Source organism: Lepidochelys kempii, chromosome 25 (assembly GCF_965140285.1).
Source record: "Lepidochelys kempii isolate rLepKem1 chromosome 25, rLepKem1.hap1, whole genome shotgun sequence".
Taxonomy (NCBI): Eukaryota; Metazoa; Chordata; order Testudines; family Cheloniidae; genus Lepidochelys; species Lepidochelys kempii.
Window position 1 is genome coordinate 9,154,271 of NC_136404.1, and position 24,847 is coordinate 9,179,117.

Below are 24,847 nucleotides of genomic sequence, written 5' to 3' on the forward strand. Positions count from 1 at the left end.
GGACCTGCAAGGCTCCTGTCACTGAGTGTAACTGGGCAATTGACTTGACTCTAGCTGTAACAGTAGAATATTCACTTTGAGCCTCCATTCCCCTATAAAGCACTACATGATCTTCTGAGGAGCTAGCAACTGAAAATCACAGTACAAAAAGCTTTCCCCTGACTCTTGCTAAGTGACTTGGTTGCTCAACTTAGTTTAGCTTTCCTTAAACTCTCCTGCCTGGAGCAGAAGTGATGGTTTAAAAACATTTGCTCAATGGGTATCTTGCAGTGGAGACAAAAGGCCTCACTATTCAAAGCATTCACATGCTCCACTGAATAGGGATGGATTTAAGGCTGGGCTTATGTGAAGAACTTACAGGGTCACAGCAACACACTGAACAGGTGCTCCATGCTTAGACACACATTTTCTGGAGTCCTTCCTTTGCAAGGCTTCCCTACAGTGAGTCAGGCCCCAGTAGAGGAAAGCATGTCAGGAGAGAATTCAGTAGCCTTTGACCTGTAGAGGGGATAATATTGGCTGGCCCATTGGGCTTATTTGGTGCTCCTGCTATGGGATCTCTGCTGTTACACTCCCACTAGGAATCTCCTACTTCACTGCCCTACTCCTGGCAGCTGCTGTTGATTTTCATTTGCCATACCCATTTCAGCCCCATTGCTGCAGCCAACCATTCTGGCTCAGACATGGGTAACAAGGGTGATGCTTTCAGCTATAGTAGTCTTTCTATTGACTCTACGACAGTTACACCTCTGGTCTGCTGTTTGCTTCCTTCCTGTCCAAAGGGTCATATCATTTTGAGGGTAGGTGTTTCCAAAGCCCATAAGTTAAGAGCACAAATCCCACTGAAAGTCAAGGGAGCTTAGGTATGAATGAAAATCCAACCCTTACTGATTGCAACGTTTATTCCCCTTTCAACCTTTCTTTTTGAAGAAAATGCACATGGGATTCTTACACAGCAGCTGCAATTTACGCCCAGGTTAAAACCATGACAGGTGTTTGTTTAAAACATTGATTGTACAGCCGATGAACAGCACCCATATATAATGCTTTTGTTAGAGCAACTAACCACAAAAAGGAACCTGAGCAGATGAGAAACTCTTGCATATAAATGACCAGTAATAACAGATTCCTAAACCTGTTTCCCCTTAATCCTGAACCGTAAAGCTAGTTTTAGTGAGTTACTGGGCACCCATGCTCAGATAACTGTTCACAGCATCTGTCTTCATACATTCAATCAAGTAATGAAAGTGAAATTTACGTACCTCCTAATCTAAGCAAATAGCTGGAGCTGTTCCTTGCTCACCTAATGTACCTCCCCCAACCCGAATAAAATGCCCATTTCTGTACAGTGTGCAATGGTAACTGTAAGCTTAAGGTCTGCCCTTTGAAAGGGTAACAAGAAAAAGCTAGTGTTTTTGTACAAGGAAGGCAGAAGAGGGAATATTTATACAGTAGTTTGAGTGGTCTAAATAACCAGTTCTCCAGTTCTGAAATCTTAGCTGTCATGAGCTATGTTCACATGGCCACCTGCCAGGATTTTAAATATTGTCAATGATTTCTCAAGTAGGGTGACCATAGGGCACGAAGGGACAGTCCAGTAACACAAGTATTGAGAATTGAGTCAGCCAGCATACTAAGCAACGCTGATTCTAAAGGCAAGTGCCCAAAAGCAAGCTGGCTGAACAATCAAACAAGGTTTGAACATGAGAGAGAAATACTGGGTGTAATCTTTTCCCTAATTCAGTTTATTCTGTATGAAACTACTGCATTTCCCAGCTTCCTCCTAGCTAAAAAAAGGCTCCAGCTTCCGTAATGGGATGTACCAATGTTACGGAGTTAATAAAGAGCCTGCTCCTGGCTTAGGCTGAGTTGTCTTAGCTGACTTAAAGGAGATGAGACACTGGGAATACAATTCTTGCTATCTAGCTGCTGACAGGGGGGATGGGAATGTAACCGTCACAACAGAGTTCAAAGCACCCTCTTAAACACCATTTCCTAGGTCAGTTGCTATGGAGCCTTTGCCTCAGCTTTGGTGAAAGTGGGTAAAGACTTTAACTGCAGCAAGAAGACAGCTGCTAGAACTGAGCCTCCTTTAGTAACCTTGGAAACTTTAGCAGCCCCCAGATAGCAAGAGCCATATTTGAACAAACCTTGTCGCTACTCTCAAAGGGGAGTGCTGGGCTCAGTACCAAAACCATGGATCTGTGTTCTGCTCTACCTCTGGGTAACAGCAAAGGCTAAGAAAAGGGCTGCTTGCAAATGCAATATAGAGGCAGCTGAGGTCATGTTCTCTAAAGCACAAGCTCTAGTGTGCTCTTGCCTAATCCTCTCGCTGCTTTCCAGGGCAATGAAGAGGAAGGCATGGCTGGACTCCCGAGGTCTTCCAGAGCCTCCCCCACTCTTACCAGCCAGAGGTTCACCACTGAGCAGCCTCAGAATGAGTCACAAAGTGGAGGAACAACTTCCACCCATCACCCAGCCTGCAGGCTGCTCTCCAGTAGCATTCCGTGTGGACAGGACAAATGATCAGTTCAACTCATGTACTACATCCTCTTTCCCACACTGTACAGGGCTCATCCGCTGAGTCCTAGAGCTGCATGTAGAAGCTACTAGCAACAGCCTCCATCGAACACATGTGGTCCTGGTGCAGAGGTGGGCAGGGCCCCCATCTCCCACCTCTACTGGAGATAGTAAAATGTTGCAGCTGATGTCTTGTACTAAAACAATGAGCCTCAACTAATGTTCTAAACCTGAATTATTTCCTCCTTGGGAGTCTCCTAAGAGCAGTACATGCCTGAAGCACTTTAAGAAAAAATTAGGTCAGGTCTCCCAGCCCTCCAGAAATCACTGGATTGCTTTGGTCTTTTCTGCTCAAGCTCCTGAGGATGAGGGAAGCTGCAGAAACAGATGAGGGGTGTTGTATATGGAATAAAGCCTGAAGTAGCCCTGTACAGCTATTCTTCGTGCTGTGGGACCCTGTCTCCCAGCTCAGCCTGGACAAGATGTGGTTCTACACCCCACCCAGTTCTACCTCTCACACTGCCTCCAGTAAAGGGGACTACAGCAGCATCCACCCAGCTGTTTTCACTAGCCCCACAGCAGGCGGCCTGCTCTGGGAAGCCAATGACTGCACAGCACCCCCTCCCCCAGGCAAGGGAACAATGCCACTAAGAACCACAGCTTGCTCTCAAGGTCAGGGGGAGGAGTTTGGTTTAGACTGCCTCACAGCAGGTGTCTTTCAAACCCTTGCTTTGCTCACTCCTGGGTACTGGTGAGAAAGCCACAACCCCACACTGTGTGGGAAGTTGGAAGTGCATTTTAAAGATGCTGTAGGGTGGCTCGTGGTAGCTGGATTCATCTGCATTAGTTCAAAATTAGACCTTAGTAACGGTGTTGAGCTGAGACAGGCCCCAGTAACCCTGTGTGCATGTCACAATGCAATCGCTGCTGCTGTAGGTTTGTGTAAAGAAATGAAGACACTGCCCCCTACAGCTACACTGTCAGCCGGAGCAGCAACAGCTAGGGAGGGGGGCAGGAGCACCAGCAGTCACATAAGTTAACCCTGTTTAGAGTAAGAGCCAGTTCCTCCTCCCTCCATTTGGGGGTAGCAATCCATAACAGAGGAGGGCTTCCCTTACCTGAAACAGCTGCTCCCTGCATCTAGCTTCAGTAGCTGAACAATGTCCAGTACAGATCTAGCAGCTAGAGTGGGCCCAACAGAGTTAAGTGCGGGAGAGGGGTGAGTCTGGCATTTCAAGGCCGAGGACCCCACCGCTATGAGCAAAGGAATGCCATCGGCCAAAAAAAAAAACAAAAAACCCACACCCCCTTAACGAAAGACCCTCCTTCTCCCTTTGAGATTAGCCACTTTTGCAAAAGCCAGCAAAGCATCAGCCACCAGCTGGCTCAGGGCACCCAGATGACAAACTCCAGGCGTGCAACAGGCGGCCTGCAGAGCTGGATGGCCAAAGCCCTGAGGCCATTCCCAGCAGAAATGCATGTTTTTGGCCTGGAACAGACACCGGCCCTCTACCCCAGATCACCCCTGCCTTATAATAGCACCATATGCTGGAAGACCCCTGGGCTGCTCCCACCAGGACAAGTCCAGCCAGGTTTCCACATCAGCATCATAGCTGAAATCCCCTGGGACTCTGAATGAGGGCTTTCAGTGGCCCTAGGGGCTAGCATCTAGTGAGTAACGGGCAGCCCATAAGTCCCTCAGCCTAGCAGTTTTATGGTCCATCAAGTTAAAGCTGACACAGCAGTGGCCAGTTAAGACTCTTGCTGCGGGGAGATGGGAGCTCGGAGGGGCTGAAGACAAACAGGAAGGGGAGTGTGCAATGAATCCGTTAAAAAAAAAAAAAAAAAAGACATACAAGTTATCTGGCCCATAAGTAAGTCACTTGGTCCCAGGAGCTCCCCCCGACAGGGGGTTGGTGTTTTCACCCCCACCCCCCACCAGGAGGTGGCTGAATGCCAGTTAAGCCCCACTGGGCTGGGTGGGGACGGAGGCTGCCAGGTTACAGCTTGCGTGTTCCCAGCTGGAATCGGGCTTCCTCGGAGATTCCGTACTGCTCCAGGGGGTCCTGCAGCGAGAGCACATGCCCGTAAGTAAGGGGGAGCGAGGCACCCAGCCTGCCTTTCCCGCACAATTCAAGGGAGGTTTGCTCAGGCTGATCTCAGTGCCTCCCCTTATAGGACGGGGCCGCCTCACAGGGCTGCAGTACACTGGGACAAGCTGCAGCATATGAGATTATACAGCCAGAGCCATTCCTTTACTTAAGGCCTGGGCATCCGATTATGGTCAAATTAACTTCTAGACTGAGTGTTGATTCCTAGTCAAAGCAGGAAACACAGGGTGGCGGGATGGGGAGGTGTGGCAAAGATCAGTCCATCAGCCTTTCTGGAGGCTGTAAGACAGTCAGTTATGTGGGTTGGTTTTTAGCCATCCTAGTACAGAAGTGTGTGTGCTGGTGTTACACAGTCACCCTATGGCTTGCTAGTCTCTCCGTTAGAAAGCAGGAGCAGGGCAGAGGTGGGGGAAGCCCATGCCTGCACAGGCAGAAGGGTGCAGGGATGTTACATAGCCCTTGCCTGATTTTGCCAGGTTCAAACATTCATCAGTGTTAAATTAGTAAGAGCTCTGCCAGATGAGAACTGGGCATCAGGACAATTACACGCCTGCTTCACAGCAAGCCCCATAGAAGACATGGCACGACATGCTGTAAGCACTTGGCATTGCATAGGCAGGTACTTCACCTGAGTCCCAAGCCCCTGAAGGACAGAGTCCCAGCCACCCCCACACACCAGTGCCACTGCACCGAGCAGGATCTAACCTGACCTGCACTAGAGGTTCCCCAGCTGGAGGCATGAAGTTAAATGGGCCATTGCTGCCGCAGTCTGTACAGCAACCTTGGGTGCAGGCAGGTTCCTTAAAACCGATTGGAAGCTCTGACACCGATGGTTTCAAGAACTAAGTTATTAAGGGGTTGCTCTTTCCCAGGGGCTGCAACAAGCCCAAGGGGGGAAAAAACAACAACAACCTCACACAGTTCTGGTTGCTCCAATTCTCTCCTGGTATAAACCAGGCAGCAACCCCCCCACCTCTCCCTAGGGACTGACTATTCCTGGCCTTAATGGAAGGAAAGGGGCTAGCGGATGATAAATCAGAGACACTCACCTTCCCTGTCATCTTCTGAATCTCATTCCGATAGAAAATCAAACTTCTTCTCATGAACTCGTAGCTGTAAGACGAGGAGTGTCTAGCTGAATCGAGGGGATCTATTTCGCATGCTGCTCAGAGCCCTGTAGAAGGTCTCTGCTCTAGCACCGGTGAACATTCTTGCAGCAGTGCTCGTGGGGATGGGGCAGACTATGCTAGATGGCCAGTGGGCATTTCCCCCACGGGCCACGGCAAAGGACCGTTGGCTACAGCCACCGTCCCACCCTTGTCAACAGAGCGAATGCGCCTTGTGGCTTCCTATAGTCGTCTCTCCACAGAGCTCAGGCGCCAGTTTTCCTAGTGCAGTGCCAGAGGCCGTGATCAGGGAAGCCACCAAACAGCATGTGAAGGATCAGTCCAGGCCCAGGAACAATTCCCTATTCAGCGACCAAGATAATGACATACAAGAGATGTCTCTACTGCACTGGGCAGAGAGCTCCTGGTGCTGCTTGCTGCCAAGCGAGCTCCCTCTTCTCCGCCCAAGTCCAGTGGGGCACACCCAGGGCTGAGCTGTGTTCTCCAGAACACGAGAACAGTGCAATGGTGGAGAAGCTCCCCCCGCCCAACCGGCTGCCCTACCTGGCTCTTCGGAGAGCCTCAATCCACTCCTGGCATTGCTCCTCAGTGTCACATTCAAAGGAGTATTTCCTGTCTGGCTCCTCAATGAAACCTGCCGGGGACAAGGAATGGATGGCTGAGAAATGCTCCCTCACCCACCAGCAGGTGTCACTACGAGTTCCTCAACACCAGTGACCCCTTCGCCTGTGTCAGGCCACAACTATCCTTTTATTTATTTAAAAAGGGCAGGAGATCCACTAGCAGAAATTAGTAGGACCAGGCCCCAGCCCCCTTTCTCTCCCCATCATCTCCTCACTCAAGCCCCTTGTATAGCATGGCCTCAGAAGCACTGCCCCACGGGACACACCCAGCCTCCCAGTCACACACTTTGCAGTGGGACTAAAGCTTTAGTCAGTTGCTTTCAAATCCTGACGGGGCAGTTTGGGGCAGAGCTGCTGTGAACCCCGCCCCCAGGAAAGCCAGCGGCTGCAGCACCCAGTAACATGGTTTGTCATGGGCACAGCCCAGTAACCCCCAGTCATTTTATTCTCTTGGAAAAGTTACACAGCAGCCAACTGGGGAAAGGTCACTGCCAGCAACTGTCCATCGAAAGTGGCACAGACCCAGTGAAAGGGGCTCATCTCCCTCTTAATGCACATTTACAATGGCTCATGCTGAGAGGGACAGCTCAGTGGTTTGAGCGTTGGCCTGGTAAACCCAGGGTTGTGAGTTCAATCCTTGAGGGGGCCATTTAGGGATCTGGGCCAAAAATTGGGGATTGGTCCTGCTTTGAGCAGGGGGTTGGCCTAGATGACCTCCTGAGGTCCCTTCCAACCCTGAGATTCTATGATCTATTTGTACCTTTCATCCCAAAAGACACCCTACCACAGAGCTATATGAAGGATACACAAAGGAATCAGCTCATGCATCATTGCAATGCAGCCACCTCTGGGATGGAACAGGGCAGCTGTTTAAACCACACCAAATTTCAGGAGAGGCAGCAAAAAGCACCACATCTCAAAGCTTCAGCAGGGAACCTAACAAGGGAGAACATAGCTGAACAAGTTGGAATTAGGCTCAGTGTCCTGGTCAAACACTTCAGTTCTCAAAGAGGGCCACCTCTATGCGAAGCAGTGCAGGCAAACGTCTGAGGGAAGGAACCGCCACCTTGGTCTGCTTTGTTGCTGACCTGCAGTCTGTTGTGCTGCTGTGCAGAGCTTTGGGATAGCTGGAGTCTGTGACAGTCATTCCAGTGGGATGGCAGGGAAGGGCTGGATGGCTCAGTGGGGTGGCAATAGGCTGCAATAATCTGTCACTTTCAGAGCACCTGACAGACTCCGGCCCAGGACAGCAGTGAGAGCTGCTGGCTCATCATTAGTTCATGCGAAGGGAGCTTTGATGGGTCTCATGAGCGTGACCATCACAAAAGCCACCACTAATTGCCCCATTTTGTTGGTAGGCTGAGTAAACTCGCCTGTCGCCCTGGGAGGTGATCTTTCCGGAGCAGGAGACACCTTGTTGGGATGGCATGGGAAGCTAGCAGTGCCCTTGCTGTACCCATTCAAGGGATACAAGACTCCGGTCTCTCGGGCTGCCAAGCCAGCACCTTTTAGCAGAAAGCTCATGTCCCAAGGTTACTGCTCTGCTGAGGGGCCGGGAAGGCCCCAGAGCAGCAGGAATTCAGGCGGCAGGCTGGTGCCCAGGCAGCTCTCTGTAGGCACACTGTTTCAAGAAGGTCCAGCGGAGACCGTGGGAGTTTGCCTCCATTCCAGCAAGCAGGGACTGAAGGCTCCGCACATTGAAGCAGCTGCGCCGACAGCCAGGCCAACAGATATGGGGATGGCCTTGGAGGAAACATCCTGTTATTTTTGCCACATACCATTTGCACAATGATTGCTTGTTGGATGAAAGGCTGCTTACAAAGGACAACAGGCCACGAGCCAGCTGGAGCCACTGCTATCGACACAAGGCCAAACAGCATGGCGGGAGTACCGGGAATAGGACAGCCCTGACAAGTACTTTATCTGAGCCTCTTCATTTTATTTTTACCAGAAAGAAAGAGCCTAGATGCAGCAATGTGTCAATATCCAGTCTTCCCAGATGAGAATTTCTTCCACTGGTGTTTAACAATTCATACGCTTCCACTTCTCCTTTTATCCCACCAAGCTCTACAAACTGCACTCAGGGATCACTTCAGCCAGCAGTGAATGCAGCCACCTCTGGGACAGAGCACAGCAGCTACTTAGCACACAGCATCACTGTATCGCAGCTTAGGAGAGGGAGTGAAGAACTGAAAATTCTTACTGAAAAGCCTATTGATAATACAAGGGGGAGCCAAGAGACAAAATATATCATTTGTCCAGGGCACCAGAGCTAGCGTCCTGACTGACAAAACGTGAGACAGGGTCTTGGTTTTCACACCTCAGCCATGAGACCGCCTCTTCAGAAACGCAGTAATTATACCACAAAGTGGCAATGATGCAGTACAGAGAGGGAAGAGGGGCCTCTATTGAATCCCCAACACCACTTCCTACAACACCCAGGGTTTTCCTTAAGCGTCTCCCCTTTCAAGTACTGCCTCTGTCCCATTTGGGATCTGACATCCCCCCACAATACGGTACATAAGCTGACTCCAGAAATGTTTACACTTGCCCTTTCAACACTTGACTGAGAAGGAAAAAGTTACACACCACATTTTAAGGAGAGTGAAATTCATGAGAATCTTTATCCAAAACTCACTGATTGAAAAGACATTCTCCTCTTCTTTGGTGATTCTACAGTGTTCCAGCAGCAAAGCTCCAATTGGCTAGAAAGAAACCCAAAGAGAAGGTTTAAGACACCCCTCCCCATTGTTCAGCCAGTTCTATAAACATGCAAGACATCGTCTTGAGAAAGGGAACACTGAGAGTGATGTGGGGGATACAGTGACTGATTCGTGAGAGAAAGATATAACTGAAGAGATGCTAGTGCAGAAACTACATTTCCTAAGGTATTTTAGTTCTTTGGTACTAGCTAGATAGTCACAGTTCTTTCACGGTTTCTCATGTCTAGTTTGCTATAGCAGGGCTTTCACAGCAACTCAAGCAAGCAAAAATATTTTTAAAGATAGAAAGACACTGATAAACCACAAAAACTACTGAGGGATGGACTTCAGGGAAGGCATCGTAACCAGAATAGAACTGAGTGAGTTTAACGTGGAGTGTTCTTTAGGCAGCCAATTTCTTTATCTCTGCAGCCAGGCTGCACTGTATAAATATATTTTGTGCTGATTAGTATTTGTACAGTGCTTTGGGCATTTATATTTGCTCAGTATCATTTTGGTGCTTTAACAAACAGCTCAGTGATCTGCCCAAAGAGAGGTGAAGGTAAAAGTTTATTTCTAGTTCTCCAGAATCGAGTCTGCAGAGCAAGTTTGGCTGGAAGCTGCAGCAGGACAAACTGAAATCCAAATTTAGGTTTGGTAAAGAAAAAGCGTGAGACTTTGCAGAAGACTAATGGAATGCGTCAGGGCATTCAAACAATTACATTTATTTTAAAACAGTTTATTTTAAACAAATGAATTTCACCTGCAAAATTTGCAACTTATATATTGGTGCATATATATATATATAGGGCATGAGCAACCAGAGAGCAAAGCTAAGTATAAACAAAAGTGAAACTGACTATTCTATTCTTTGTCCAGGCTGAATGAAATGCAAGAGACAAACAAACAGAAGAGAGAGCAAAGATTTTTTTTTAAAATCAACTCAGTTTTAATAAAAGGTGTTATTTGTATCATGGCTAAGTATCCCTTCAGCACACATTACTCTAAGCTTACAAACTATTTTTGGACCATTTTGGATCATCTACCCCTAAACACAAAGGGAAATATTTATAGTTTCTAATGGCCAGGACAATTAGCAGAAGCAGCCAAAATCACGTAAGCAGAGGTGGAGGGAAATCTGCTGCTGGCACTGGCCTCTAGTCTCAGGCAGTCAGAGCTCTAACACGATTTCACAATCACCCAAGCATGATTGTGAAGTGTGGCATCTTCTTGGCCAGATCCTGTGATTGTGACTCTCAGAGGAGATAGATAAGAAGGAGAGAATATCCTAAAGTGAGAGTGCAAGGATTCTTAGCCCTGGTCTACGCTGGGGGGGCTGGGAGGAAGGGAGAAAAATCAATCTAAGTTACGCAATGATAAATCGATCCCCGCTGGATCGATCGCTGTCTGCTGATCCAGCGGGTAGTGTAGACATACCCTTAGGGTCACATGTATTTGTGATTGGCACAAACTACAAAAACATCACCCCCAAAACCTTGTCTTCAAGATTGTTAAATGGCATAGAAACAACAATGCCACGCTGCACTCATCATGCATCTTATATCCAAGCACTTTATAAAGTGGGTTTTATTACCACCAATGAGGAAACAAATGTAAAGATCGATCAAATGACTTGCTCAAGGACACGCATCAAGTCATTTGCAGGAACAGAACACAGGAGTCTTCAGCTCTCAATTCCTCTGCTCTAACAACCAGACTTATAAAGGTCCAAGTAAGGAATATTAATAAAACACAGCTATTACATTGCTTCAGGATTTTCTTTTTACTTTTACCAGGTCTGGCACATAGGCAATGATGCAGGCATTGTTTACAAAGGAATCCCAGTTCCATTGGTAGGGGATTAGTCTAAATTTAAAATCCACCTCACTAGTTTCACATACATGAATTGCAGTCCTGCACAAAAGCATGGCAATGATTGTGTTTCAGAGATCGTTTTTGGACCATAGCACGAGAAACACAGTGGCCAGGGTTGGGTAGCACAGTGGTTACTTATCAGACCTAGGCCAAGCAGAGGTTTCATAATGTTTGTCAAACACCAACAGCGAACATCACATCATGACTATTTCAATTGTACGTTCTTCAGGGCATGGGCCATCTATTACTCTGTGTTAGTACAGTGCCTAGCAAAATGGGATTTTACTCTTGGTTGGTTCTTAGACACTGGTGTAATAAACACATTAAATAATAAGGCAGGTTCCTGTGACACCAGCTCTAACCAGCACACGCAGCCAGTTTGCCGCAGGTTATTTCCATACCTCTGCTTCATCTGTTCGGAAGTAGAAGAGAAAGTTGACAACAAGCTTCACGAGGCGTTTTTTCAGCACTGCAAAGAAAAGAGAGCATTCAGAAGTGAAGTCTGAGAATTCAGAAGTGGAGGACGGAGAGCTGGAGCTGTTTGGGAAGGGAAGAGACAGGCCCATTCCACCCTCACTGCTACACAGCAATGTGCTGCTAGGCTGCATCTCTGCCTTGCAGATTAAATGAACCCTATGAGGCAGCTCCATTAGAATTTAAATCACCACTGCTTATTGTAAGCGGCTTCTGGCATTTAATTCTCACTTGAACAGCTCTTTGGTGACCACACCTCAAGCAATCTTGAGTCCATCCCGGACTCGCCAGCCTTGGCTAAGACGTCACTGATGAATTATAAAACTATAATCACGCATGCTTCCATAGCAGCTCCCAACTGGTAGGATCCTAATGCATGCCACCAGCTGTACGTGGCAGGCCACAGAAAGGCAGCCGCCTGCAGGGCGGAGGGAGGCAGCCCACCCACGTGCACCCCCTCCCCATGGGGAGCGAGGAGAAGAACTCAGGGGTGGAGATACCAGCACAAACGCCTCTCTCAGGGAAAGCACCCACACGGTCCCCGATATCCCCACAGGGATATGCACAGTGCAGGGGGCTCAACGGAGCGGCCCGGGGAGGAGGAAGGGTAAAGAGATGGCTTCAACTGTGTGTGTGTGTGTGTGTGTGTGGGGGTGTTTGCTAATAACGGTCTCCTGGGTGGGGGAAGTTGATCCCCACTCCCCACGAAAGAGCCCCCTTCCACCAGACATGGGCACCCCCTGCCTTCCCAACCCCTTCCCCCACCCTTATGGCTCACCCAACACCCCTCAGGCCCTGGCCCACCCCCGGGCTCTTCCCCCTCATGCCCCCCCCACTTAATTCCCCACACCCCCCCCCCACACACACACCCCCACCCCCCCACCACACACACACACACACACACCCCCCCACCACACACACACACACACACACCCCCCCACCACACACACACACACACACCCCCCCACCACACACACACACACACACCCCCCCACCACACACACACACACACCCCCCCCCACCACACACACACCCCCCCCCACCACACACACACCCCCCCCCCACCACACACACACCCCCCCCCACCACACACACACACACACACACCCCCACACACCCACCCCCCCCACCACCACACCCACCCACCCCCCCCACCACACACACACACACCCCCACCACACACACCCCCACCACACACACACACACCCCCACCACACACACCCCCACCACACACACCCCCACCACACACACACACACCCCCACCACACACACCCCCACCACACACACACACACCCCCACACACACACCCCCCCACCACACCCCCCCACCCCCCCCACCACACCCCCCCCCACCACACCCCCCCACCCCCCCCACCACACACACACACACACACACACACCCCCACCACCACACACACACACACCCACCCCCACCACACCCCCCCCCACACACACCCCCCCACCCCCCCCACCACACCCCCCCCCACACACACACCCCCACCCCCCCCACCACACCCCCCCCCACACACACACCCCCACACACCCCCCCACCCCCCCCACCACACACACACCCCCACACACCCCCCCACCCCCCCCACCACACACACCCACCCCCCCACCACACACACACACACACACACACACCCCCACCACCACACACACACACACCCACCCCCACCACACCCCCCCACACACACACCCCCCCACCCCCCCCACCACACCCCCCCCACACACACACCCCCACACACCCCCCACCACACACACCCACCCCCCCACCACACACACACACTTTGGTCCTGGCTCTGCCCCACCGGTTATTCCCCCCAGCCCCGCCCCGCCCCGCCCCGCCCCGGCGGCTCCGCTCCCTCACCGCTCCCCTTCTTGGGCACCCGCATCAGGATCTCCGCCGCCTTCTCCGCCGGCTGCCGGGACAGGGACAGCAGCTCCCGCTCGCTGTAGCGCATCGCGAGGCCCCCGCCGCATCCCCCGGCCCCGGGCGCGCGCACCTGCGGGGGCCAAGCGAGCCGCTCCCCGCCCCCCCCAACGCGGAAGCGCCTGGCCCCGCCCCGAACCCGGAAGCCTTTTGTCTCTCGTGACCCCCGTGGCGAACCGGATGCGCTTCCCCCGCAGCCGGAAGTGCCGTCTTCCCCGTCCGCTCGCGCAGGAGGAGGGGGGGGTCTCTCGGGCGGACCTGAGAGGAGGCGCGAGCGGCGGCGGCGGCGGCGGCGGGGGGCTGCGGCGAGGAAACATCGTAGGCCTCGGGGTGAAACGTGAGCTGCCCTCTGCGTCGCGGGGCGGGGTCTGGGGCCTTGTTGCCGGGGGGAGGTCTAGGGGCGAGTTGGGTTGGCGGGTCGCAGGGGGGGTTCCCGGGCCTGGCCGCGGGGGGAGCGGGGAGGAAGGGGGGCGTTCCTGGGCCTTTCCAGGGGGGGGAGGAGGAGGGGGGGTCCCGGTCCCGGTCCCGGCCGGGGGGGGAAGCGGGGGGCGAGGAGGAGGGGGGGGTTCCCGGTCCTGGCTGGGGGGGGAAGCGGGGGGCGGGGAGGAGGGGGGGGGTTCCCGGTCCTGGCTGGGGGGGGAAGCGGGGGGCGGGGAGGAGGCGGAGGGGGGTCCCGGTCCCGGCCGGGGGGGGGAAGCGGGGGGCGAGGAGGAGGAGGGGGGGTTCCCGGTCCTGGCCGGGGGGGGAATCGGGGAGGAGGAGGAGGAGGAGGGGGGTTCCCGGTCCTGGCCGGGGGGGGGAAGCGGGGGGCGAGGAGGAGGAGGGGGGTTCCCGGTCCTGGCTGGGGGGGGAAGCGGGGGGCGAGGAGGAGGAGGGGGGTTCCCGGTCCTGGCTGGGGGGGGAAGCGGGGGGCGGGGAGGAGGGGGGGGTTCCCGGTCCTGGCCGGGGGGGGGAAGCGGGGGGCGAGGAGGGGGGGTTCCCAGTCCTGAGCGGGGGGGGGAGGAAGGGGGGGTTCCCGGGCCTGGCCGGGAGGAGCGCGGGGGATGGAGGGGGTTCCCGGGCCTGGCCGGGGCGTTGTTCTGAGAGGCCGTTGAGTCTCTGCCGTGATGAAGCAGGATGGTGCTGGGACAGGAGAGCCCAGTCCTGTGTTGGGGCTGCGGGGCCTTGAGACCACATGGCAGGCGGACGGGCAGGACATTCATGGGAGGCTTGTTGTCCCCTCGCTGAACTCGAGAGGAATGGGGGCTGTATGGGATTTGGGGCAAAAGTCGGTCATTCCTTCTGAAAAGTAAAGGCCACGTTTTGCTTCTGGTTTTCAGGGGGAATGAGCAGCCCCTGCTCCAAATCCTACATGGCCCAGCAGGAGCTGTGGTCGCTCAGCAACTCTGACAGTCCAGCCTCTGTCTTCAAAATGACAGGTTTCAGAGTAACAGCCGTGTTAGTCTGTATTCGCAAAAAGAAAAGGAGGACTTGTGGCACCTTAGAGACTAACCAATTTATTTGAGCATAAGCTTTCATGAGCTACAGCTCACTTCCGATGAAGTGAGCTGTAGCTCATGAAAGCTTATGCTCAAATAAATTGGTTAGTCTCTAAGGTGCCACAAGTACTCGGTTTCTTTCTGTCTTCAAAATGCTGCTCAAGTCCAGTGGCTGTTCTCTAAAGCTGAGGCCGCACCTCCTGTAGCTTCCTAGCTTGCCTTCAGGAGCAGATCTGAGCCTCAGAGACTGTGTTTTGAAAATCCTAGATAACTCTGTGCTTTTAACATGTATGCTGTGGCCACTTATGCACCTCAAAAATAAGCATGTTCATTGGTGCAATGCTAACAGTCAACGTACTCACAGTAAACTGCTCTTAATGAGAATTATTATGTTCTTGTGCAGGCCCCACTCAGGACCAATCCTTTGACGCCTCCAGTAGCAGTGTACAAACACCTCTGCTGACATGGTGTCTGCCCCAATTTGCTTTTAGTTGATGTGCAGTATTTTTCTGCTTATTGTTTAGTTCTTGTATCGTTTGGTTCTTTTATGTATAAAATACTTGAAGTGGCAATGCAAGATACAGTACTTACTGCAAATAATCAATGATTTGTAGCCATGCTGAATTTCCAGTTGTGTTACGTGTCCAACTTTTACAACATAGATCTGAGCCAGTAGACATGCCCGCTCATTAACTAGTAGCTTTCAAACATTTTTGCCTGATTCGTGAGTCTATTAAATATCTCAGGCAAAAGTGCAGAATCTTGAAACGGAGAAAAATATGTAAAAGTAGCCAGGAAAATGAAATCACCCGTGAAACTGCCCAAGGCTCCCATCGAGCCATTGTATTAGGTGAGCTAGTGCTGTTTGAGGGTGCTGATTCTGATCCTGCATCACTTCCTATGGCGCATAGCAGCCAGCGGGCTTCTTATGAGAGTCGGTCTGTAGACATGGGGTTTATGCTGGAGAAATTAGGTTGGAAAACTTGGTGGGCAGGTTGGGTGGGAGAGAGCCTGCTAGCAGATCTTGGGGAATTTGGTAGCAGGAGAATTGGTTCCTACCTTATTCAAAGGCTGCTCTGGAATCTGGACTGAACATGGCAGGGGATGAAATTCAACCAGAGTCCCATCAACACTTGACTGCTTCCATTGGGCTTTCTGCAATCCAGCTGCCAATGAAGGAACATAGTGTAGCCTTTAAATAACGACTCACTGTGAATTGTACTCTTTATTTTTCCCAGACTCCTTTTCTCACCTAAGTCACTTGAAGTGCAAAAGCCCCAATCATGGATTTTCAACATCGCCCTGGAGGTAAAACTGGGAGTGGAGGCGTAGCCTCATCTTCGGAAAGTAACCGAGACCGCAGAGAGAGGCTTCGGCAGCTGGCTTTGGAAACTATTGACATCAACAAGGTGAACTTTGATCTCATTATGTACATAAAGAGAGGTAGACCTATTGACTCTCACCAAAGAGATGTTACAGGATTGCCATAAACTGAACAGGTGATCAAGAAACTATTTTAAAATAAAAATGGATTTCAACTTTTAAAGAAGTAATATATAAATGGTCACAGGGAATGAGTATTACACTGTGCCAAATTCCAGGACTTGCTATATTCAGGCCAAGGTCAGTACCAAAAAAGAACCCACTATTAGACTGAAGGATCAGTTGTAGTTTCATGTGTATTATCCTTCAGACTACTGGGGCTAAATATGACTCCTGTGTATCAATGGAAAGTTGAGGTGTTGGCCTTTCAGATTATGTGATAGTGGATCTTTAAAATTAGTGCCATGATTTTTTCTAATAATCCTCTTTTCTTTCTCACCCATACCCCAGCCCTCTCCTAGTTCTGATCTGATATGGTTGTTCAGTGGGTGTTACCTCACAAGCTTAGAGTTAGATCCAAAAACTGGGGTTCCCGTTTTCTGAAAAATATAAAACTAAAATCAAGTCAGTCTTGAAAGTGATATGAAATAATGCAAGACTGTAATCAGAATGATGTCATTGACTTTAAAGTCCAGTATGATGCAACTTAAAGATGCTAGATGTGATTTGTTCAGAGCTGTAAAACTCTGCCAGAGCCAACAATCTTTTTCTAAGTGGTGATCTTGGACCAGGAATTAGAGAGAGAGAATTCTGATCTTCTGACCTGTTGTGAAGGACAACTAAAATTTCAGAATTTTCCCCCAAAACCTTAAAAGATGGAGGCCCAGATTACACTCTTATTTTTTCCCTCACTGTATTCCCTGCAAAGACTTTCCGTCCTTGGTCTAGAGTAACCAAAATCAACATTTTAAAGCCATCTATTTTCTCCCACTTTTTCTGCTTCTACCCTTCCCTAAAATCTGGGAGGAGACCCTCTTTGACTGCTGTATTTAATGAGTAAATAGCAAGAGCGAAAGAAGGTGCCTAACCTAAGAATTCTAGTGACTATCCCACTTACGAGCACTTGGTTATTAAGATTATTATAGTTTGCATTAAATCATTGCAGAGTGCTTATTTAGGCCCTAATTCTGCATGTTGTGATGTGCAGGTAGACTGTCCATGCAGCGCCCCATTGAAATCAGTGGAGCTCTGTTCATGTTCAGAGTCTACCCCCAGGAAGTAGCTTGTGGGGTCAGGGCCTTAGTGGAGAATTATGCATGGGAATGAAATACTTCTGGTGCCCTCCTCATTAGGAGGGATTTTAAAGATAGAACTGAAACACTGTCATTTGATCATATCAACAGTATATCTACTTTGATTGCAGACTTCTCTGGACAGGACCATACTTTCCCATTGCCATTTGTACAGCATGAAACATGCAGTTGATGCTTAACAAATACATTGTTTTTTAATCCTTTTGAAAGGAATGTTAGTCTCATAATTGAAATCAATGAGCCTAAGATTCCTCTCTCCAGTCCAGGAACGATCTTGCTGTATATATACTAATTACCTTTGTCTGAAAATTCAGTGTAGTGCAGATTGCTGATATTTGCATGTGACTTCTCTCATTCAGTTCTTGTTCTCTTATCCTCTCCTTAGGATCCTTATTTTATGAAAAATCACTTGGGTTCTTATGAATGCAAACTCTGCCTAACGCTGCACAACAATGAGGTGAGTTGAGCATCTGCCTGTTGATCTTAGTGGAAAACCACTGTTCTAGAGGTGCATCGGGTTCTGGCAACTTTGATTCAGAGCGTGTGGGGGCAGTGAGAGTAAAGCACATTTAAACTTATGCTGTAAATCGGGTGCTCTGGTTTTGTGCACGTTCTACACATTATTCAATGCAAATTCTTCTGCCATACAAAATATGGGGTTGACATTAAGGGGACCCTAAATATGAACATTATTAGGGAGCAGATCCAAGAATAGCACAGAAACTGGCATCCATCTTCAAAGCAATAAAATGTTAGCTACCTCTCAGGAATTTCCTAAATTGATATCTTTTCATATTATGCTGTCTCAGCGTTACTTGTTAATGTGAGCTCCGCTTCAGAGCAGTTCTGTTTAAAAGGACTTTCCTTTGAACTAATCCAAACTGTTCTTGTGTTGGGTGTGTATTTGAATAAACTTCCAGTGGGTCAAATTCAATCATTCATCAAGCTTGAATGAATGTCTTTAGGTCTTCTGTCTACTCTGCTGTTGAGTATAATAGACACACAGTTCTGCTGTCTTCAGATGTAACCCCTTAGAGATGGTCTGATTTCCAAGGGGATGACTCCTACAAACTGGCTATTTTTTGTTTTGTTTTGGAGGACATTGGATAGAACTTGTCCCTGAATTTCACTTTGTGACAAAAGATTCTTACAGTACCTAAGACCAGTAGAAATGTATCCATGAGTTAAAAATTAAAAAAACCAATGGTAAGGTTTGATTAGGCTGAAAAAACATAGACTGTGTTTGCAATGCGCCACAGCACAAAGCTAGTGCAGGAAAGCTAGAAAGTGGTTGCTGAGAAACTGAAACAAAATAAGTAAATTTGCCATTTCATATTATTTCACTTTTAATAATCTACCTAGTTTAAAAGTACCTTAAAGATGTCTTTTTATTTAAGAAAAAAAAAGAAAATTAACTTGACGGTTTCTTTGTAAGAGCTAGGAGAAGGAGCATAATTATATGAATTGAGGTTGGTTTTCATGGGGAGAGAGTAGTAGATCCAGACTCTTGTCTGAAGAAAGTACCACCCCACAGCCCCACTGTCAAAATCCCTCCACTACTCCCTGTGAGGTCTGTTACCCGACTGCCAGTTCCTGAACTGACCATTGGGTGTGTGGGAGTGGAAAATGGGCGAGACCTCCCAATGTGGGTTGAGAGGTAAGGAAGTGGAGGGTTGGGACATGTAAGAGAGGAAGGGATTGGTGGTTGAGAGTTGGGTTGGTGGAAGGGATGGATGAGGCCCTGAATAAAAAAATAGATTTTCCAGTTCCTCGGTGTAATTATGAGGAGGAATAAATTTTCCCTTTGTGCTGTAAGGGTTAAAATGTCAGTGTTTCTTAGAGCTTCCTTCACAGGACAGGTTAACTCCCAGTAGTATTTCATCTGTGACAGTTGGATACCTCTCAGCTTACTGTCATATTTAATTTTCTTATGTCTTGTTTTGTTGCAGGGAAGCTATTTAGCACACACCCAGGGGAAAAAGCATCAGACCAATTTGTAAGTTCTTAACTGCAGCATTTTCCAGTCTCTGGACATTTTAAAATACATAGTCACTCTTTAATATGTACTGGGTATAAGTTTTAACAAATACTTCATTCCCATTTGCAGTAGAAATCAGAGAGCAAAATTAGTTTTGCTGTATGCAGGAGGTGAAACAGTCCAGTTTGGTTTTTAAGCTTCCCTCTTTCCCTGGGTGCAGCCCAGTAAGTAGTTCTTATTCTCAGTCTCATGTCTTATTCTTATGTATTGAGTGATTAAAGTGGCTGAACACAAGGTGGCTGCTGCTGATGGTGAGGAATATCTGGGAAGCCATTACACAAAAACACATTGTACCTGACATCACTAAAATACAAATATATTGTAAGGAACAGCAGGCATGGAACGTTTGTGATCTATATGGTGTCTAATTCTATGACCTGACAAAGTAAGTTATGGGACTTCTGGAGTACAAAAATAACTTTCTTTAGGGCATTCTGAAAGTGAGCAAAAGCTCATGAGGGTGGGGGATTTGAACATAGAGTGTGAAAGTTTGATAAGCTGTTTGATGGACGTTTTAGAAGCTTACTTCCAAGGAGCTGAGCAATGCAGTGGCTTAGGGTGCTAGCCTAAGAAGAAGGGTGGCCCACTCGTTAAAGCATTAGCCCGGCATGTGGGAGAGCAGGTTTAATCCCCTGCCCTGCCACAGACTTCAGGTGTAACCTTGAGCAAGTGTCTGTGCCTCGGTTCTCCAACTCTGGGAGGAGAAATACAGTAATGTGGCGCCATACAGTCTCCCTTACTGTAGTGTCTAAATCCTTAGATAAATACCGTTTCATGTTCAGAGCATTTAAATCCATGTGTCAAGACACCACATGCAGCTTAAGGTTATTCAGTGAGCCTCAGTTGACAGCCTTTGCTAAGGGGAAGCTGTGGGTCACAGTTGACCTTGATTGACGGAGTGGAGTACTGGGTCTAGACCATACTATCTCTTTAAAAATAAATAAGTAAATAAAATTTAGTGCAAATAAAGAGCTTGATGCAGAGGGGTTGGGGCTCCCCTCAGTATGTCCTTCTCAAGCCAGCGCTGGTGAGCCCTTAATTTCACAGGCACTAAATTCACCCACAGAATTAAATAACAAAAGTGCCCTTGATTCAGTTGGCAGGAGCCTCCAAGCTGGAGCAGCTTCATGTGCTAGGTGGAATGTGACGCACATGGGAGCTCTTGGTTCAGCATTGTTGCAGTGGTGGGTTCAAATTCAAAGCCTTATGGACTGTAGTTCTCTGCATCAGGGAAGGGGTTGGGAAGAGACGGATGGCAGGGTTTCAAGGCTGGAGAGAGTACTCTGAATTGAAAGGATGACGTTCCTACGTGTAGTTAGATGATGACCGTCTCCTGTCCTGATTTCAGGGCTCGCCGCGCTGCCAAGGAAGCTAAAGAAGCCCCTGCACAACCTGCACCAGAAAAAGTCAAAGTGGAAGTGAAAAAGTTTGTGAAAATTGGACGACCAGGTTATAAAGGTAGCTAGTGACTGGCATGTCTGTTACATCAGGGTACCTGGTGCTCTTTGGTGTTTGCTTGAAGTGCAATGCTGTGGGTATTAATTATAAATAAGCCTTTTAGCAGATCTGGTCACAAATTATAGGCCCTCGTCCCTCTCTCCTTGCATTGTTTTGTTTTCCCATAGAATGACTCTTTACAGCTGGCAGTCAAACAAGGATCTGTTCAGTAATATGTTGGTAGTCACGATCTTTCAGCTGTTACAGTATCAGCGGTGCAGGAGGTGGACAACATCAGATGTAGTCAGGCTCTCCTCGGAGTATAAGTCTCCCCCTTTCTTTCCACAAATGCTGAGGGTCACTAGTGAGATTTGTAGTATCAACTTTGCCCACCCGTTTTTATTAAAATAAATAAGAAAATTGCATGGCACTAAAAATGAGGCTTTGTCATTGTGTTCTTGGCCAAAACTTCCCTTCTCCTTCTTCCATTTTGTGTCCCCCTTGTGTCCCCCCCACCCCATGTTGTTTTGCAGTGTGGTGTGTGCCAGTTCTCTGCCTCTGCCCCAGAAGTGGCTGCACTTCACTGTTGCTATATGTATAGCTGAACACTTTGGGTTAAAAGCTATCAAATAACGTAGAGTATTAAAAACACTAAAAAACTCCAAATGCTCACGCAATTGTATTTCTCTGGAATGGTGCTATTTGCAATACTATCCGTTCCTAAAATAGGATTAGTGTCACTCCAGCCTCAATACTGTATTGCAATTTTCAATTTTTTTTTTTCATTTGTGCACCCCTAAAAATTTTGAATGGAGGTGCGGACCCCTTTTGAAAATCTTAGACGTAGTCTGTGGACCACAGGTTGAAAACCACCGTTCTATGGTAATGGCAACCTTTTGTGGACCTCTTAGACATAGTATGAGGACTCCAGGTTGAAACCACTGCTGTATTGAACTCATTCGTTATTCTCTTACAGTGACCAAACAGAGAGATCCAGAAATGGGACAACAGAGCCTCCTCTTCCAGGTAAGGTACTGTTTATGAGCATCTCTCAGAGGGATTCTAGGTTAAGGAATTACTCCGCTGGAAATTCCCAGGAGGATGCATTAGAAAAGAGAGACTGGCATTGTGGGTCTTGGCTCCATTCCTGGTAGACACGTTCCCACTCAATTAAAACCAGCCATCATCATATTCTTGACACGGGCTGAGGATTGAAGGGGTCCTGGAGATTGAACCACCCTCTTGTTCCTAGGGACGGTCTCTGTAGGACTGCGAATTGGCACATTGGCACCGGTGCTGGGGGAAACTTTCACTGCTAGTACTACTGATGATGCTGTAACTATCATTTGGGTGAATGGAGGAATCCGCGACCAGGGCTGTCAAGCTGGTTTCTTTCACCAGCAGTAAATGTACTAACTTCTCCATATGAAGGATATGTATTGGCCTTTCTTTATAGCTTGGGGTGTTTTGCTGAGGAGGGAGGAATGAGTATGCTACAATATCACCCCACAGATCGATTACCCAGAGATTGCTGAAACCATCATGCCTAGGCATCGGTTCATGTCTGCATATGAGCAAAGGATTGAGCCCCCAGACAGACGTTGGCAATACCTTTTGATGGCAGCAGAGCCCTATGAAACCATTGCTTTCAAGGTACAATTTAGGGACTTATTGGCTAATAGTGATTGGGAAGGTGTCTCATAGACTTTAAGGCCAGAAGAAACCACCATGATCACCTAGTCTGACCTTCTGCATGTTGGTCTCTCTGCCACCCCATGCACACTCTGCATTTGTTGAGCTCACAGTGGGAATAAAGAGCAGTGTAGACCTGTTCCATCGAGTGTATGTGGATGTGGGGGGCTTGGTTGGCAGTGTTGAAAGAGGGGGGGAAGCACAGACTCCTGGACCACCCTTTGGGATCAACAGCGGTGTGCGGCTGAGAGCATGGAAACCAGGGCATCTGAGCGGCCGAGGAATTGGCTGCCTCTAGCACAGAAAGGAGCCCTTTGGGCCTTGCTCCCGAGTCCTTTTTTGCAGGTGTTAAGAGGAGCTGTTTTCTGTCGATACACTTGCCCTTGGCAGATATGAAAGCAACTTAATTCCTCCCCTCTGTCTATTAAGGTCTGATATGAGCACATCTCACAAAAGCCTGGAATAGCTGTTTATCTTGCAGCTCTAGTGCTAAAAAAAAAGGGCCATGGAGCTAATCTGGTGGTGCTAATAATAGTTCTTTACTCCTTTTGTTACAGGTGCCAAGCAGAGAAATTGACAAAGCAGAAGGAAAGTTTTGGACCCACTGGAACAGAGAAACCAAACAGGTAGCTGGTGGCTCATTTTTCTCACTTCTTTGTGAGGGCGTGAAAAGATAATGGGGGTGGGATCGGGAAGGAGCATAGGCCAGTGGTTACTAGTACTGATACTTCATGTTCCTTCAGTGATGAGCCTCAGTGCTGGCCTGCTGAGCCTCTCGCAAGACCAGGTTCTGAGCTCCAATCTCCAGTGTGGGTTGAATGCTTGGTGATGGGTCTGGCTGATTGATTACATTTATCCAGTTTCCTAAGGATACTGGGCACAAAGACATTGTGTGCTCAAGTTCTTCTTTCCTTGATCCTGTGCTCAAAGTTCCGTTTTCTCTCTAACTTGTCTAACGTGTCCTTGGCACGTGACGTGGAACTTCCTTGGCTCATCTGAGTTACTAAAGGGGCAGGTGTTCACCACCCAAAAGCACAGTTTCAATAAGCCCCATTATTGGCATTCTCAGCAGGGAGATGGAGGTTTGAAGGGGTCATCAAGACTGAACTCCTCACCCATAGAAGAGGTCCCTCCAGGTTGAAGTGCATTTTGGGGAAGCTAGTCCAGGAGGCAGAACTTCTCACCGGGAATGCACTGACTTAGCAGCAGCACAGCCCAAGGGACCAATACATAGCAGCACCATGCACCGCCACTAACAGGCGCCAGCGGCCATATGGGTGATGTGCCCATGCAGTGTGTGTGTGTATATATAATTAATATATAAAATACATGAGACTGCTGGGCCCAGTAGAGCAGGGATGGGGTGATCTAAATAGAGATTGGATGTTAAATTGATCACTACTCGCTTAGTGATTACTCAGAACCCAAAGAGGGTGTTTTGGAGTATTTAGAATGAGAAGTGGGACTGTGTTTGGTCCAAGCCCAGGGGTTGTCTGTTGATGGAGAGGCTGAGTGTGATGTGATCTGACACCTAGGGCTGAAAGCATTAAGCATAATGTTTCGATGGTTAACAGTGTTTCTTGGGGTCCTGGGAGAGAACATGGCAGGACAGCCACCTCATGAGGTTCCCAAGCTGTTTTGTTGATTGAATCTGTCTCTGGTTTTTTTGCCCTAGTTTTTCCTTCAGTTCCATTTCAAAATGGAGAAGCCCCCAGCTCCCCAGAGCATCCCTCCTGGACCCCCAGCTGTGAAGAGGCCTCCACCGCCCCCACTGATGAATGGCTTGCCCCCACGACCACCTCTCCCGGACTCCATGCCGCCGCCACCACCACCTCCAGGAGGCATGACCTTGCCACCCATGCCTCCCTCTGGACCTGTACCACCCCCAGCACCACCTCAGCTGCCACCAGGTCCTGGGGTACATCCTCCTGCTCCTCTGCCCCCCATGATGAGACCACCTCTTCCCACAGAGGGGCCAGGAACTATCCCCCCCCCACCTCCTTCCAACTGAAAAGCTCCTCCTGGACTCTTTTCCCAGTGGACTCCTTTTGATTCGTGTTTAATTACAAACCGTTATTTGCTCAGAGGGAAATCTTTGTCCTTTTTTATATGCTAATAGCTTTGCCAGAATCCTGTAGGTTCATTAAAAAGCTTTCTACGTTGTTTTCTGTATCTACGTCTGTTTCTTTGGATTAAGAACGT

At 49.0% G+C, this 24,847-nt stretch overlaps 2 protein-coding genes across 8 annotated transcripts in view; one reads left to right on the forward strand and one right to left on the reverse strand.

The window, feature by feature from the left end:
* The window catches only part of PLEKHJ1 (pleckstrin homology domain containing J1), a 56,169-nt gene extending 42,682 nt beyond the window's left edge, over positions 1-13,487 (reverse strand). For 3 of the 7 annotated variants that reach the window (XR_012156197.1, XM_073324249.2, XM_073324251.1), the window contains exons 1-5: positions 13,302-13,487; positions 11,360-11,427; positions 9,020-9,086; positions 6,302-6,392; positions 5,681-5,744 (exon numbers count right to left, since the gene is read on the reverse strand). Coding sequence is in view for 4 of the 7 variants with exons in the window: in XM_073324249.2 (XP_073180350.1) it covers positions 5,681-5,744; positions 6,302-6,392; positions 9,020-9,086; positions 11,360-11,427; positions 13,302-13,395 (384 nt within the window). In the remaining 3 variants the exon portion in view is untranslated. Of the gene's footprint in view, positions 1-884; positions 4,587-5,680; positions 5,745-6,301; positions 6,393-9,019; positions 9,087-11,359; positions 11,428-13,220; positions 13,257-13,301 lie in introns of those variants that run through there. The other 4 variants (XR_012156199.2, XR_012156198.1, XM_073324252.1 and 1 more) reach the window with 3 other exon arrangements.
* Positions 13,488-13,536: 49 nt separating this feature from the next.
* Positions 13,537-24,808, forward strand: SF3A2 (splicing factor 3a subunit 2). Its single transcript, XM_073324248.2, has 9 exons — positions 13,537-13,701; positions 16,081-16,251; positions 17,864-17,935; positions 19,428-19,474; positions 20,865-20,974; positions 21,930-21,979; positions 22,466-22,606; positions 23,203-23,271; positions 24,321-24,808. The coding sequence occupies exons 2-9, from the start codon at positions 16,126-16,128 to the stop codon at positions 24,654-24,656; spliced, it is 951 nt and encodes a 316-aa protein (XP_073180349.1). The 5' UTR covers positions 13,537-13,701; positions 16,081-16,125; the 3' UTR covers positions 24,657-24,808.
* Positions 24,809-24,847: the final 39 nt, after the last annotated feature.

Bases quoted from the DNA above. Each gene is read 5' to 3' on its own strand.
- SF3A2 (XM_073324248.2), top strand. From the start codon at position 16,126: ATGGATTTTCAACATCGCCCTGGAGGTAAAACTGGGAGTGGAGGCGTA. The intron at 16,252-17,863 runs GTGAACTTTGAT...TCCTCTCCTTAG, and splicing joins AAACTATTGACATCAACAAG to GATCCTTATTTTATGAAAAA. The intron at 19,475-20,864 runs GTAAGTTCTTAA...TCCTGATTTCAG, and splicing joins AAAAAGCATCAGACCAATTT to GGCTCGCCGCGCTGCCAAGG.